The sequence below is a fragment of the Oryx dammah genome, unplaced genomic scaffold (assembly GCF_014754425.2).
Source record: "Oryx dammah isolate SB20612 unplaced genomic scaffold, SCBI_Odam_1.1 HiC_scaffold_1, whole genome shotgun sequence".
Lineage (NCBI taxonomy): Eukaryota > Metazoa > Chordata > Mammalia > Artiodactyla > Bovidae > Oryx > Oryx dammah.
The window spans coordinates 39705118-39720906 of NW_024070185.1; the positions used below are offsets into that span (position 1 = coordinate 39705118).

General features: G+C 39.1%; 1 protein-coding gene across 1 annotated transcript in view; it reads left to right on the forward strand.

The window, feature by feature from the left end:
• The window catches only part of GLIS3 (GLIS family zinc finger 3), a 501883-nt gene that overhangs the window by 153473 nt on the left and 332621 nt on the right, over nucleotides 1–15789 (forward strand). The window contains exon 3 of the mRNA XM_040244340.1: nucleotides 13376–13583. Within this exon, the coding sequence (XP_040100274.1) occupies nucleotides 13376–13583 (208 nt within the window). The remainder of the gene's footprint in view (nucleotides 1–13375; nucleotides 13584–15789) is intronic.

The window sequence follows — 15789 nt, forward strand, 5'->3', positions numbered from 1 at the left end:
CAGGGATTGAACTTGGGTTTTCCGCATCACAGGCAGATGCTTTACCCTCTGAGCCACCAGGGAAGCTAAAATGTGTTCTTTTTATGGCTGAGTAATATTCCATTGTACATTTGTACCACAGCCTCTTTATCCATTCATCTGTCCATGGACATCTAGGTTGCTTCCATGTCTTAGCTATTGTAAATAGAACTGCTGCAATGAACTTTGGGTTATATGTGTCTTTTTCAGTTTGGTTTGTTCAGAGCATATGGCCAGTAGTGGGATTACAGGGTCATATGATGGTTTTATTCCTGGTTATTTTAGGAATCTCCATAGTGGCTCTATCAATTTGCATTCCCATCAACAGTGCAAGAGTGTTCCCTTTTCCTTCACATCCTCTCTAGCATTTATTGTTTGTAGATTTTTTGATGATGGCCATTCTGACCTGTGTGAGGTGTTATCTTATTGTAGTTTTGATTTGCATTTCTCTAACAATGAACTCTGAGAGTTGGTGATGGACAGGGAGGCCTGGCGTGCTGCGATTCATGGGGTCGCAAAGAGTCAGACACGACTGAGCAACTGAACTGAACTGAACAATGAGTGATATTAAGCATCATTTCATGTGTTTATTAGCCATCTGTGTATTTTATTTGATCTGTTTAGGTCTTTGCCAATTTTTTGATTGGGTTGTTTGTTTTTCTGGTATTGACTTGTATGAGCTCAAACATCACTTTTAATCTAGATTTTTTTTCATACTGGCATCAATCTGTGTTATGATTGCTTTTTTGTATTGATGAGAAAGAATTTGGATTGAATATAATGTTCTTTTCATTTGACCTAATTTCATTATTATTGTTCAGTTATTGTTGATATAGTGTCTGAATTTAACACCTGTAAGGTGTAGAGATAAAAGTCACAATTACATTAATATTAACTCATATTCCAAATATATTTACAAAGATGCTTGGATTACTCTAGTTCTAAGTTCAAAAATGCCATTAAATAAAGGACACACTGGGAACTTACACTATGTAGGCCTTAGTCAGATTATCTGTGTTGAGACTTGTGAGGTTAGAATTTTAAAAAATATTTTGGTAGTTAATGTTACATAATTTTACACAATGACAAGTTTCAAGTTGCTTGAGCCAAAGGGTAGATATTTCAGCCTTCCAATCTCTCTAATTTTAATTGAATCTGTAGTGGATGTGACTTACTCTACCAACTGTCACATAATTGAAAGAGTTCTTTAAATTGTTTCCTTTAAATGAAAATAAATCAGACTCCAAAACCCTGAAATTTAATATCAGTCTTTGTTGGTTGGAGTACCCAATGTCTTGCCAGAGAGACAAGATCCCAGGGTCTTTGTATAGAGCAGAATATACCAAGAGCTTTTCTGATTTTTGGTCCAGGTTACTACTGAGGTAAGTGCCTGCTTAACCAAGCCCACATGGTCTCTGGAAGTCTGCTGCTTGCCAAGCAATGTGCTTGGCACAGAAACCTTTGCCAGAGCTGGGAGCCCATAGACCTAGAGCCTAGGCTTTGTACATTTGCCATTGCAACCATTCTCTCCACCCCCATTGCCTTCACTGAGAGCTGCCTCGCTGCTCAGGGTTTTTCCTAACTTTGGGCAGTCTCTCCTCTGGCTTTCTCTTCAGAGGTACTCAGAGCACCTGGGTGATCTCAGTGGATTTAGGCTTCCCCACAGGACTAGAAGAAATAATGAAATCAAGCAGTGTCTACTTTTGACCTTTTTATATTTTTTCCTGAGACAAAGGAGCACAAAATACAAGTAGCAGCTCAACAAATTTTCTTGCATGTACCTAGGCTGTTGAATGGACGTTGGAGCACAAGTTGAGAACCTACAGCCTAGAAGCAAAAGATATCTTGTTCATAAGACAGTTGAACAATGATGTGTGACTTCTGGATGCAGGAAGCCATAGAAATATGGGTGACAATTTTTAGTATAAGAGAATGTGAGCTCCATAACTGCCTCCCATTTCTTTGGGTCATATGATTCTGGGCATCCCATTTGAACTTGTAAGCCTATAGAATGTATGACAAAAATTTATGATAGAGTATATGTTTCTTTGGACAGTTCTGAGGCGTTACTATGCTGTTAGCCCAGTAGCTTTTAATGATGACCGTATAAGTTATGATTTTTAGATACTAAGAAGAAATCCTGGTTATGAAGAACTGAATGGGATTTTCCCTTAGAACCAGCTCTTAGATCCTAAAAAACAAGTTCTGGTGATTTACATTGACTGTCTTAGACTACTCTCCCTTCATGTCAAGATGTGTATGTGTGTATGTATAGAGAATAAGGAGAGATGCAGCAAACTAATATTTACAGCTCTTCAGGGACTTAAGAGATAAGGATATATCATCAATCGTATTCAGGGATCTCTTTCTTTCTTCTACATCACAGCTCACTTTTAAGAGGGACCTTCTCACTTTGTGACCTTGAAGTATATTTTTGTTAAAAGTGATATTATTTATTCATTCATCCATTTGTTGAGCACCTACTATCTGACAGGGGATCCCAGTCATTGTTCCATACAGTGAGAGGTTTTGATAGTGGGCAGCTTTGCCAGTTCTCTTCCAAGCACATTTTTCTCACTTCACTTTGATAAACCTCCTCTTCGTACTTCCCTCTCCCCTCAGGCCATTAAAAGGCTCAGGTCAAGTTTCGCCTCCTCCACCAATCTTCCTCCAGTTAACAGCTCTTTTTCTTGTCTAATCTATTTCTTTGCTTGGCACATGGCAGCTCAGTTTAAGACTGGATGTTTCCTCCTGTCAGAATGGTGGTGGTGGTTTAGTCGCTACGTCGTGTCCTACTCTTGCGACCCCATGGACTGTAGCCCACCAGGCTCCTCTGTCCATGGGATTTTCCAGGCAAGAATACTGGAGTGGATTGCCCTTTCCTTCTCCAGGGGATCTTCCCAACCCAGGAATCAAACCCGGGTCTCCTGCATCTGCAGGCAGATTCTTTACCAACTGAGCTACGAGGGAAGCCCAATGGCTATCATCAAGAAGAGCACATTAGGGCTTCCCTGGTCCCTCAGATGGTAAAAAAAGAAAAAAAAAAACATATATAACAAATGTTCTGAGGATATGTAGAAAAGGGCACACTCCTACAATGTTGGGGGGATGTAAACTGGTGCAGCCACAGTGGAAAAAAAACAGCATGGAGGTTCCTTCAGTTCAGTTGCTCAGTCACGTCCGACTCTTTGTGACCCCATGAATCACAGCACACCAGGCCTCCCTGTCCATCACCAACTCCCGGAGTTCACCCAAACTCATGTGCATATAGTAGGTGATGCCACCCAGCCATCTCATCCTCTGTCATCCCCTTCTCCTCCTGCCCCCAATCCCTCCCAGCATCAGGATCTTTTCCAATGAGTCAACTCTTTGCGTTAGGTGGCCAAAGTATTGGAGTTTCAGCTTTAGCATCAGTCCTTCCAGTGAACACCCAGGACTGATCTCCTTTAGGATGGACTAGTTGGATCTCCTTGCAGTCCAAGGGACTTCCAAGAGTCTTCTCCAACACCACAGTTCAAAAGCATCAATTCTTCGGCACTCAGCTTTCTTCACAGTCCAACTCTCAGATCCAAACATGACTACTGGAAAAACAAAAAACTAAAAATAGAACTACTATGTACATGCTAAGTTGCTTCAGTCATGTCTGACTCTTTGCGACCCTATAAACTATAGCCTTCTAGGCTCCTCTGTCCTTGGGATTCTCCAGGCAAGAATACTGGTGTGGACACAGACATAAAGAACAGACTTTTGGATTCAGTGGGAGAAGGAGATGGTGGAATGATTTGAGAGAATAGTGTTGAAACATGTACATTACCATATGTAAAATCAAGTTTGATGCATGAAGCAGGGCACCCAAAGCTGGTGCTCTGGGACAACCTAGAGGGATAGGGTGGGGAGGGAGGTGGGAGAGGGGCTCAAGATGGAGGGTACACATGTAACCTATGGCTGATTCATGTTGATGTATGACAGAAATCATCACAATTTTGTAATTATCCTCCAATTAAAATAAATAAATTTTTTAAAAAAAGAATACTGGAGTTGATTTCCATGCCCTCCTCCAGGTGACCTTCCCCACTCAGGATATGACTCAGAAATTCCACTCTTGGATATAAATCCAAAATACACTAATTCAAAAAGATACATTCACCCCAACGTTCATAGCAGCAGTATTTACAACTGTCAAGGTATGGAAGCAACCTAAGTGTCTATCATCAGGTGAATGGACAAAGAAGATATGAGATATACACATACACACAGACGTACACACACACACACACACACACACACACACACACACACACAATGGAATACTACTCAGCAATGAAAAAGAATGATATTTTGCATTTGCAGCAATGTGAATGGACTTGGAGGGCATTATGCTAACTGAAATAAGTCAGAAAGAGAAAGACAAATATTGTATGATATCACTTATATGTAGAATCTAAAAGTAAAACAAACTAGTGAGTAAAACAAAAAAGAACAGACTCATAGATGAAGAAAACAAACCAGTGATTACCAGTGGGAAGAGAGAAGAGGGGAGGGGCAATATAAGGATAGGGGGGAAAAGGTTATTATGGGATTAGATGAAATCCCATGTGTGAAACTTTTTGAAAATTGTAAAGCACTGTAGATTTTAAAGGATCTTTCATTCAATTAAAAAAAAATTAGGTGTTTCTTAATCATTTCATGTGTTGATTAAAACTCTTTCTTACTGGTCAGAGGCTCTTTGGGGGAAAACCTAATGGCCTAGGCCTCCATTAGTATAACACAGTACTAAGCCCACAGGTACTGCTTAATAAATGTGATCTGTTCATGGTTTTAGGGAAACTGAGGCAGTTTTCACATTAAAGTATGCTTCATTCTTCTTTTTTTCTCATCTTTTCTTATATTCATGGAAGTCCTCTTTTTACAGAGCAAGTGTAATTTCACCTTGAATTCATATATCTTTATAGATTAATCACATGTGTACGCCTTGATGTAAGTCTACTAGATTTTATAGTAAGCAAGAATTGTTTAACTTATCTGTATGTCTGGACTCCCTAGAGTATATACTATAGCACAGAGCAGGAGCACAGATAAATGAATACCTTGTCAGTGAGCAACGAATTTATGCCAGTACTGGTATTTCAGCTTTTCAGAGTAATGGTTTGCTTATTTAACAAATGTATCTGCTCTTGTCCCATGGGATTGTTAGAAAATTGGTCCAGGGAAAAGCAGTAAAATGTGCTTACATTTCCTCTTTGGTTTTCTAGGCTAATTGTTGGTGAACTTTATTTAACACTCTTGCTTCACTAAGAGTCTCTATGGAGCAAAGCAGCTTTCAGTTAACTTGGCGAATCATTACAAGAGAGAACAGAAAGGTCAGCATAAGCACTCTGTACTAATTAGTTGATAATTGATGTACAATAGCTGACTGATGGGACTTTAGAATATAAAGTTTGGGAATGCTGTTTAATATATCTGTACATCTTTATGAGGTGGTTTGGAGCTGTGTGTTCTTAATAACATCTTATCAGGAGTGCCCCGTGGTGGGGAGTAAGAAGACTGAGACTTCATGTCCAGGAATCCAGGGCACTGGGTGGCACAGAAAGGAATATGATACAGGAATATGATATTTTTTAATCTCTCAGAGTATAAATACGATTCCATTTAACGCAGGGATAAAATGAAATGAGTAATGTTGGTGATTCCATGCTTGGTGGCCAACATTCCTTAATACTGACTAAGGTTAGAAGAGTGTTAGTGTGAAAGTTATATTCTTTGTGGGATAAACTTGGTAGATTCAAGCTGAACTCTAGGGGGCAAAGTCGTGGGACATTGCCACAATTCATGGGAATCTTAATTAATCTGGATTAGGACTTAATCTCTTTATTATCTGGTAATGAGTAATTAATTTCAAACTGGAGTTACAAAAATGGCCTTTATATGACCTCCTCCTTTTAATTTTTAAAATTTATTTATTTTTTAATTGATGGATAATTGTTTTACCATGTTATGTTGCTTTCTGCCATACAACAATGGGAATCAGCCATAATTATGTATATCGCCTCCCTCCTGGCTCCCATCCCATCCCTCTAGGTCATCACAGAGCACCAGGCTGGGCTCCCTGTGTTATACAGCAGCATCCCACTAGCTGGCTATTTTATAGATGACAGTTTAAATTTGATCTCCTAAATCTTTATCAACCAATTATATAATCTGCAGTCTTACTCTTAACTTGCTTCCCTAACCATTGCTTTATTATGCTGTCACTTACCACCATGTGGGCTTCTCCTCATTGCTTGTCCAGCTTCTCTTTAATGTACTCTTCCATCCTTTATCCTCATCTCCACCAGATTAATCGTGGCTGAACTTGGCTTCTAGTGAGATGTACCACTGTCTGTAACACAGGGTTCCAGGTGCATGTCAGCAGGCCAAATATAGTGCAGCATCTGGCTTAGATGGTTTGAAGTGAAGCCTATGAATCTGTATTTTTGAAAAACTTCCCTGGTGACACTAATGTGCAGCCAGGTTTCGTGCCATTCAGTCCAGTTCAGTTCAGTCGCTCAGTCGTGTCCGACTCTTTGCGACCCCATGCATCGCAGCACGCCAGGCCTCCCTGTCCATCACCAACATCCGGAGTTCACTCAAACTCATGTCCATTGAGTCGGTGATACCATCCAGCCATCTCATCCTCTGTCATCCCCTTCTCCTCCTGCCCCCAATCCCTCCCAGCATCAGAGTCTTTTCCAATGAGTCAACTCTTCGCATGAGGTGGCCAAAGTATTGGAGTTTCAGCCTCAGCATCATTCCTTCCAATGAACACCCAGGACTGATCTCCTTCAGCATGGACTGGTTGGATCTCCTTGCCGTCCAAGGGACTCTCAAGAGTCTTCTCCAACACCACAGTTCAAAAGCATCAATTCTTCAGCACTCAGCTTTCTTCACAGTCCAACTCTCACATCCATACATGACCACTGGAAAAACCATAGCCTTGACTAGATGGACCTTTGTTGGCAAAGTGATATCTCTGCTTTTTAATATGCTATCTAGGTTGGTCAAAACTTTCCTTCTAAGGAATAAGCGTCTTTTAATTTCATGGCTGCAATCACCATCTGCAGTGATTTTGGAGCCCTCAAAAATATAGTCTGACACTGTTTCCACTGTTTCCCCATCTATTTCCTGTGAAATGATGCCACTGGTGAATATATAATGTCCAGTGGTTAATTCAGGCCCACCAACCTGACTCAACAAGTCCTCTATTTTCTCCCTTTTTTCTGGTGAGATCCCCTTCTTGCAGGCAAGTCAGATTTCTCATTTCCTTAACACATGCCATGCCTCCTCCCTGCTGTTTCCATGTCTGCACCTTACTAGCTCCTCATTCATGTGCTCATTTGTCTTTCAGTTTTAGCTTATTGTTTTCTAAAGAGTGTGCTTTAGTATGCTAGTCTTGGATGCATCAGAGGGGAAAAAAGCACCCTAAGCAAATATATTTTGTGTATTATTTGCTCCTCTCGGAGATTTATTATATGCATTTACATTTTATAATGGCTCTGAGAAGACCTGTAATAAAGAGATATGGTTAATTAGAGTTTCCCAAAGTTTTTTGACTGTGGATTTGTCCATGACCTCACATAATTTGTTATCGTTGAAAACCCTTGGACTTCCTAAAAGACATGCTTTTTTGGTTAAGATTGTTCTTCAGTGAATTATCTGGTACATAGAGAGTTCCCCCTTTTCTGAACTCCTGTCTCTATACTTCCGTTTCATGCTTTATTCTTACAGTAAAGAATCATTATCTGGTTGTTCCTAGGTGAGTACGTCTTATCTCTACGGAGTTATTAGCACCATGGAGGCAGGATGCTCTGCTCAGTAGTCCTTCCGTCTCATAATTTTGTGTAGTTTTGACTGTAACATACACTGAATTTAAATGTTTTGTTCCTGAATAAGGAAGCTAGCAATTTCATTCTGAGTCTCTTTTTTTGGTGTTCTTAGCGATTTACCCTTTACTGATATTTCAGAGTAACACTACAACTTCACGAACACATGTGAGTATGTACATATTATTGGATGTGTCAAGCGGAAGGTCTTGGGTTGGGAGGTATCAGCATGCAGTCCTTAGTCATTCAAGAAAAGAGGTGCTAGAAATACCAGAAAGGTACCATCAATGAGTTCTTTAATAAAATATAACTAACATTTATAATGCATAAGTCCCAGGCCCTATATATATTACATATGTTGGATCATTTAATCCTCAAAACAACTCATTGGGGTAAGTAATAGTAGTATTAACTCCATTTAGAGCTCAGAACACTGAGGCACAGAAAGCTTGAGTAACTTGCCTAAGGTCACATGGCCATTCAGTGGTGGAGCCTAGGGTACAGATCCATGCTTTTAATTATTGTGCTGTTTGCTTATACCTCTCTCTTCTTTTCTTTCTCTGATTTTCTACTTTTCCAACACCCTACAGCTCCCTAGTGTCCGCTGATTTACCATTCCTTTCTTGAAGATCCACTTCTGCAAAATATTTCTTTGAAATTCATGATCCTGGATTGGAAAACAATTGCTCTAAAGGTTATTATTGGATAATTAGTAATATTTGAATATAAATGGTGTATTACATTACTAGTACCATATCATTGCTAAATGTCTTAATTTGATGATTGTGTTATGGTTACCTATTTTGGGGTGAAGGGCATAATAATTCAAACAATAATAGGCTTATATATAGTGAGAGATGGATTGATGGTTAGATAGATCAACAGATGGAATTTATCAATTGATACGTTAGAGGATTCATGCACTGTTCTTAGAACTATTCTGTGGTTCTGTTTTACAACGAAAGATTGGGAAGAAAGCCCTGATCCTTAAATATGGTAAAGTTATGATAACATATACTAACCCTGTCCATCCTCATAGAGCCCTGTGCATTAGGTACTATTACTTTGCTCAGGACCTTACAGGATCCTGAAGCACAGAGACTTGCTCAGTGTCACATAGTCAGGGGATGGGTGAGTCAGACTGAAACCTCGGTATGCTTTATTTCTGTTTCCAAAACACTCTGCATACGTGTTGGGTTGAACCATATAGAAATTGCTCTTATTTGATCATGTTTGACCTGTAAAGAAAGACATTTCATATGACCCAACCTAGGAGCAGGGCTCTCTTTTATAGAAGGGCTGTTTTGGTGTTCCTCTTCATCGGCCGCTCTTGGAATCTTGCTGGGACTCTTGCTGCGACTCTTGTCTGTCTTGCTCACCATTGTCTCCAGGGACTGCCCAGCTCATGGCTGGCATTTGATTAGTCAGTGGAATGAACAATAAAAACCACAAAAAGAACGGATTACTTTTCCTTACCACCTCTCATATATATATGTCATTTATGTTCCCCCAATATCTGTGTCCTTTTTAGAGGAACCAGTGAATAAACATAGATCGTTCTGAAAGATGCAGCCTCAGCAGGGGTAATTGCAACACAGTCAGCTATTTGACTTCAAGAGAACTCTTTTAACTAATGAAGATGTTAATTAAAAACACGGCCTTGCTAAGATGACCTCTCAGTTCAGGAAATGCAAAACATTTGTACTTCCCACCAACATGCAGTGATTTTGGCTAGGATGTATGTAGTACTTAGAATGCCATCCACTCTAATTCTTATTTGAGCAGTAAACACATTTTAAAAAAATGTTATACAGTCTCTAAAAATAAGCAGTATTTAAAAATGAAAACCAGCACACAAGTAGTTGGCACATCTGGTAGTCAGAAAAGTTCTATGGTTTGTTTGCAGGGAATGACAAGCCAAGGAACGTTCAGACTTGGCCAGTTGAAAACTTTTCTTCTATCTGTGATGACACCTGGTTTTAAAAAAACTTGGCTCTAGGCTCAAAGCAGAAAGAACATTGGAAATGGGTAAAGAATTAAATAGTATCATTTACTTGTATCTTGTTTTATGCAGGGAATTATAAAGAACTGTTTTCTTCTTACTTCAAGAAAGAATGCAGGGAAAAAAGTGATGACAGGCATGAACAATAATAACAACAGCTGCAACAAAAAATCACAACCAACATCAATTCAGTACCTACTACGTGCTAGGCAGTGTGTGGAGTCCTTTATGTGTATAATTAATACTAGATGCACAACAACCTTGCACTATGAAGTAGTGTTCTTTTTATTCCCATTTTACAAATGAAAAGACATAGACATAAACACAAATATTTAAGTAATTTGTCCAAGTCACACAACCATCCTGGGTTTTGGGTTCCCAAGCAGGCTGTCTCCAGAGCCCAAACTACAACGCACTAGACAGTTGTGAGCAACTTGGAGGTATTCATTCTGTCCAGAATTATGAAAAAAATTGAAGTTAGATGCTTGCGGTGAGCACAGTGGTTCTTGGTCAAAGTATTACTCGTCTCCATGTGTGAGAGTGATGATGCCATTTTCCAGAACATTCTTAAAGCTGCTCCACAAATATAATATGTTTCCAAGAAATTTAGCTTCATGGACACTGTATGTAATACCTGTCGGAAGTTGTCACTCCTCTATGGTTAGCTACAGCTCAAGCTGACTAGTGAATTCAGGAGTAGGAGGTGTTATTGTGAAAATGATGGGGACACTGGGGAGGGGAGGACTAATGTTTCTTTATTATAGTCAGAGAAAAAGTACTATGAATGTGAGAATCCAGGGTATAGGGTTACAAGGGCAGCCTTGACCAGTGTAAAATTCTAGCCTAGGAAGATGGATTTATAATTACTACTCCCACAGCTTCATTCTCCATCCATACCTCTTATTAGGCACACTGTGGAGAAACAGCAAAGGACTGACTTAGTTGGAGTCTGTTTGTGAAAAATGACACGGTTTTAAACAAGAAGACCAGGAGGGCTTTAGTGGAAATAATGTCTCTATTTAATATCATATATTAAAATCTTTTATTTTCATTCATTCTTAGCTTCATTGACAGACTTTATTGTGTACTGTACAGGCCTTAGGCTAGGTGCTGAAGAAGCAGTGATGTCTCAAGCAAGAGCTTTGTCTCTAAAAAGCAATCAAGTATAAATGGATGACAGTCATGTAAACATTTCAGTTCCCTGAAGGTGCTGAGGCAAATTTGTTCTAAGACTGTGGGGGAATGAAAAGAAGAATTGATTAGATTTGCCTAGCTGGTAGTGTGTGAAGGGAGTCATAGGGAAGATGATCCTTGAAGAGAGAGGCTGATCACTAGGTAGACAAGTTAGGGTATGGCTGTACCTGGCAGAGAGAAAAGTGTGAGCAACAGAAGGGTTAAAATAATTTTTTCATCAGTCTTATTGTTATTTATCTATTCTAAGGTGTGCGTTATTTTCACATCAGAATATCTGTGAAATAGTAACACCATGTACCAGTTTGATGTTTTTACTGATATATGAAATAATGGTATGACTTATATGGCATCTAAGATTTGATGAAATGGTGTATTAATATGCTTTGGCACCAAATAGCATTTCTTGGGTATGCTGTTCCAGCTGCTAATATGTCTTTGTTTTAGAGGTAGATATTAATACCTTTTTATTGTGAAGGAAACAGGCATGAAATGAGTGAGTTCCTTAGATAAATATATGACACTGATTGGACAGAATACCTGACATCTAATATTGCTTTTAGTAGCAGTGGCTGGTAGGGATGGAACCTGGGGATGGAATTCAAGTGTCTTATATACTGGACATTGCCTTTTTCCAAGGTAAAAAGGGAGTTTGAAAAGCAAATTGCATGTAGCTTGTTGGAATTTAAACAGATATTAAGCTTATGATCACTGCACAAAAATGTACCCACTCTCTTGGTGTCAAGATGAAAACCTGATGGTAGAGTGTTATATGAACTATGAAAACAGAGAGACTATCTATGACTGATGTTTCAAGGCACAAGAAGATGCATCAGATATAAGCAGCAGGGAGAGGGGTAGGTTCTGGTTTGTGTATCTGGAAAAAATTAGGAGACATTTTTGTAGAATCTTGGAAAGTATCCAAGGAAGGAACGAAGCATCTAGCACCTAAACTTAAACACACAGGTGCCTTGAAAATGCACTCTCATAGAATTTGTTTCTGCTTTGTCAGTAAATCCCTGTGTGACTTTGGGCAAGTCAGTTACTACTTGGATTTTAGCTTCCCAGAGGCCTGGACTAGAGAAGGCTTCCTGCTTGCTGAAGATACTGTGACTCTCCTAGCACTTTGGAGATGTGAGTTCATTGATGAGAGTGTTGGTGATTATGCTAAGGTCTTGTTTATCCTTAGTTTTGTGGGCTCTTGGAAGAGAATGTTACAAAAGATGGAAAAGTCATTTTTTTTTTGCTATTGATTTTTAAAAAGACAAAATAAAAAATTATATTCTCTAAAGCTAAGTAAGGAAGGTTACTGTGATGCTTTTCTACTACTTTGATCCCAAATATATCAATGAGAAAGATGAGGAATTTGGTGAGAAAACTTTAGAGCCTAATTTGCCAGAAAACCTAGGATCATATTTCTTTTCATTTGCCTGAAATGGGAACTGAGACTTGACCAAGTAGTTTGCAAAAAATGTTTGAAAAAGTATATCCATGTAAAAAGAATGTCTAGAATGATTCAATGACTATTATTCTTTTTTTTAAATGAGTCATGGCAGTGTTTACCTTTCTCCTCTTTGCTTTTCACTTTTCCGTAACGGCACAGATTCTTGAGGGTTTCTTTCTTTTTTTTTTTTTTCCCTTCTGGTTATGTACCAAATTTTTACTACATTCAAAGATTGTTGCTAATGAAATGAAAAATCTATGTCAAATTTGGTTAACGTACTACTTTTAAAATGATGTTTTAAGGGTGTCTCATCCTGATTTTTTAAAAAATTGGGTGTACATCCAATGACAACATATCAGGGTGAAGAGGAAAAATAAAGATTGGAGAGACACAGCCAGACTATATCCTTTTAAAGAGGCTTTTTGGAAGGCCAGACTTGAATGAAGTGAACCAGTTAAACAAGTTTTTGTCAGTAGTGTCAACTTTCCTTGCTGGGTGATTTAAGATATTAGCTATTTTGGAAAATACATGGTTTGATATAAGTAATCCCATCTACTTACCACCTTAACCCTTTAGGTAAAGAGATGATAAAATATGATTCTTAATATAACTGGACACTTGAAGGAGCAAAATGTAAGCATATTTTGTATGAGTGGTGATTATAGAAGGGTTTCTATTGTAGCATTATGGATTTTTCACTGGAATTAGAGAAAGCTCCTTGGTATCACTAATACTGAAAAAAAAAAAGATGATCTAAGGACTGTCTTTAAAGATGAGTCCTGATATAAGTGTGCACATATGTGTATTTACTGATTTCTGATGTAAGGGACATGAAAGCTAACCTGATTCATTTGTTTTTAGGGGCTCTTGGCTTTGGGCCTCAGTGCAAGTCCATTGGAAAAGGCAGCTGCAACAATCTAGTGGTCACCAGCAGTCCCATGATGGTTCAGCGACTGGGACCCATTTCACCTCCAGCAAGCCAGGTCTCTACAGCATGCAACCAGATCAGTCCTAGCTTACAGAGGGCAATGAATGCAGCCAACCTGAATATACCTCCTTCAGATACCAGGTCTCAAATTACTTTTTTTTCCCCCTTCTTATGTTATAATCACACCCATGAGTGTTTTCCCTTTTCTTCCTGAACACATGCCCACACAACACACATACAGACACACTCATTCTCTCTCTCACTCACTCAAGCAGCTCTTTTACTTTGAGCTTTGTAGGGGAAGGTGTATAAAAACTGTGTGTACCATAATACCACCTTAATTGGGAAGAATGATTTAGTACTTTCTGTCATAACGTATGCGTGAAATTAATGCCAACTTTGAGATTTGGGGGCCTCAGTGACTAAATGTGTGCATGTTAAGTCGCTTCAGTCATGTCCTACTCTTTGCGACCCTATGAACTGTAGCCCGCCAGGCTCCTCTGTCCATGGATTCTCCAGGCAAGAGTACTGGAGTGGGTTGCCATGCCCTCCTCCAGGGGATCTTCCCCACCCAGGGATTGAACCTGCATCTCTTATGTTTCCTGCATTAACAGGTGGGTTCCTTGCCACCAGCACTTCCTGAGAAGCCCCCAGTGACTAAATACCAGTATATTAATATTTTGATTCCTGGTAAAGGTCATATCATGGCCTGGAAAGATAAGATGTTCCATGTACCTCTGTCTTAGCTGCTCGTTTTTTCAGTGTTTATGTTGCAGTATCCTAAGGCTGCTTTACAGTCTGTTTTGTCTGTCCATCTACCCATTCAGTTGTCTAACCAAGTATTTTAAATATCTATGTTCTGCATAATACAATAGTTGAAGTTTAGGGAGATAGTTGAAAAGTTAAAGATAGAAATTGTGACTTTTCAGACTTTATGATGTATCTGGGAAGACGTACTCTCATGTGTGAGTTACATAACATTTCAACACAATGCCTGATTAGGTGCTGAAATAAGTAGGTTCAATAAATGCCATATGTCTATCTCATGGGAGATAATTAAATAGGGAAATTATCTCAGACAGATTTTTATATCTCTCAAGGTTGATATTACAGGCTACATAAAACCAAAATACTCTGCAATGTGTAAGGTCTATTTCTATGTCTGAAATGAATTATTTCATCTTTTACAAGTAGTCTTCTTGGAGAAATACAGTGCAAAGTGTTTGCCTGCGTTCTAGATCTGCTGTAACTATGATTTTACAAAGAAATTGGACCTCTGTTCTGTGGACGTCTGTACACTTCTTGGGGGACTGGAATCTGCTGAGATGCCTTGCGGTTCTGGATTCTATTTCTTCCTCTTCTTCCTCCCCTTCCTTTTTCTTTTCCTCTTATCTTTCTCCCTCTTGTGTCTCTGCACTGTCCTAGCTGCTATTCAAGACTCTGAAATCACAGTTCCTGGATGATTTTTTATGCCAGTTTTTTTAATGAGATGGGAATGTGTTTTTTCACCTGAGATTTTTGTGTGTGTGATGGAAAGCTGCTTCTGTCATTTTCCTGTTGATGATTATGCCTTGAGGGACTCTTCAGACTTGCTGAGTATTGCATGTAAAATTAACTGTACTCATGGGGTAGGTGTCATGGGGAAGTCTTCAGCTTCCTGTCTGTGGCAAGTCCAGCCCATGCCTTGAAGGCAGAGAGTCATAATTAATGGAGAAACTAAAGGTAGGCAGGGCACAGGCTGCTCCAACCATGAGTGTATCTAGTGCAGTCCCTTTCATGGGTCCAGCAGGAAAGGGCAATTATCTCAGTTTTCTCTAGCATATTTGATTCCTTAGCATAAAGTTTTATACTTAAAAGACAACATCTTAGAAATGTATTAACATATGTTTTAACTATGTATTCTGTGAGTCCTTCTATGGAAATAATTTTTTTGCAGGATGAGCAAAGAAACAGGAGTTGGGAAGTAGCTTGGTAAAATATCAGATTCACTTTTAGCAATTTGGAAAGGTTGCATTTGTTTGTGATACTTAAACTGGTTTGTGTATTCCATAAAAGGAGAGAGAGGATAGGAAGCAACAGTTCAACCTGAAGGCATTTTGCTATCTAGAGATAAAGATAGGATGCAGAGAGAATCAGCTTTGTGTTTTATTTATTGGGAGCATGCCTGAGGGTGGGGGGCGTGGGGGGAGGATGAGGAGGAGGAGTTGGGATGGTGAGGAAGTTTAAACTGTTCAATCTGAGTGATGGTTGCCCTATAAAAAACTGTAAAATTTATTACTGTTTTTCCTGATTATCTACGTAATTCTCACTAATTGTAGAAGATGTGGAAACCTGTGGGCAAGCATAA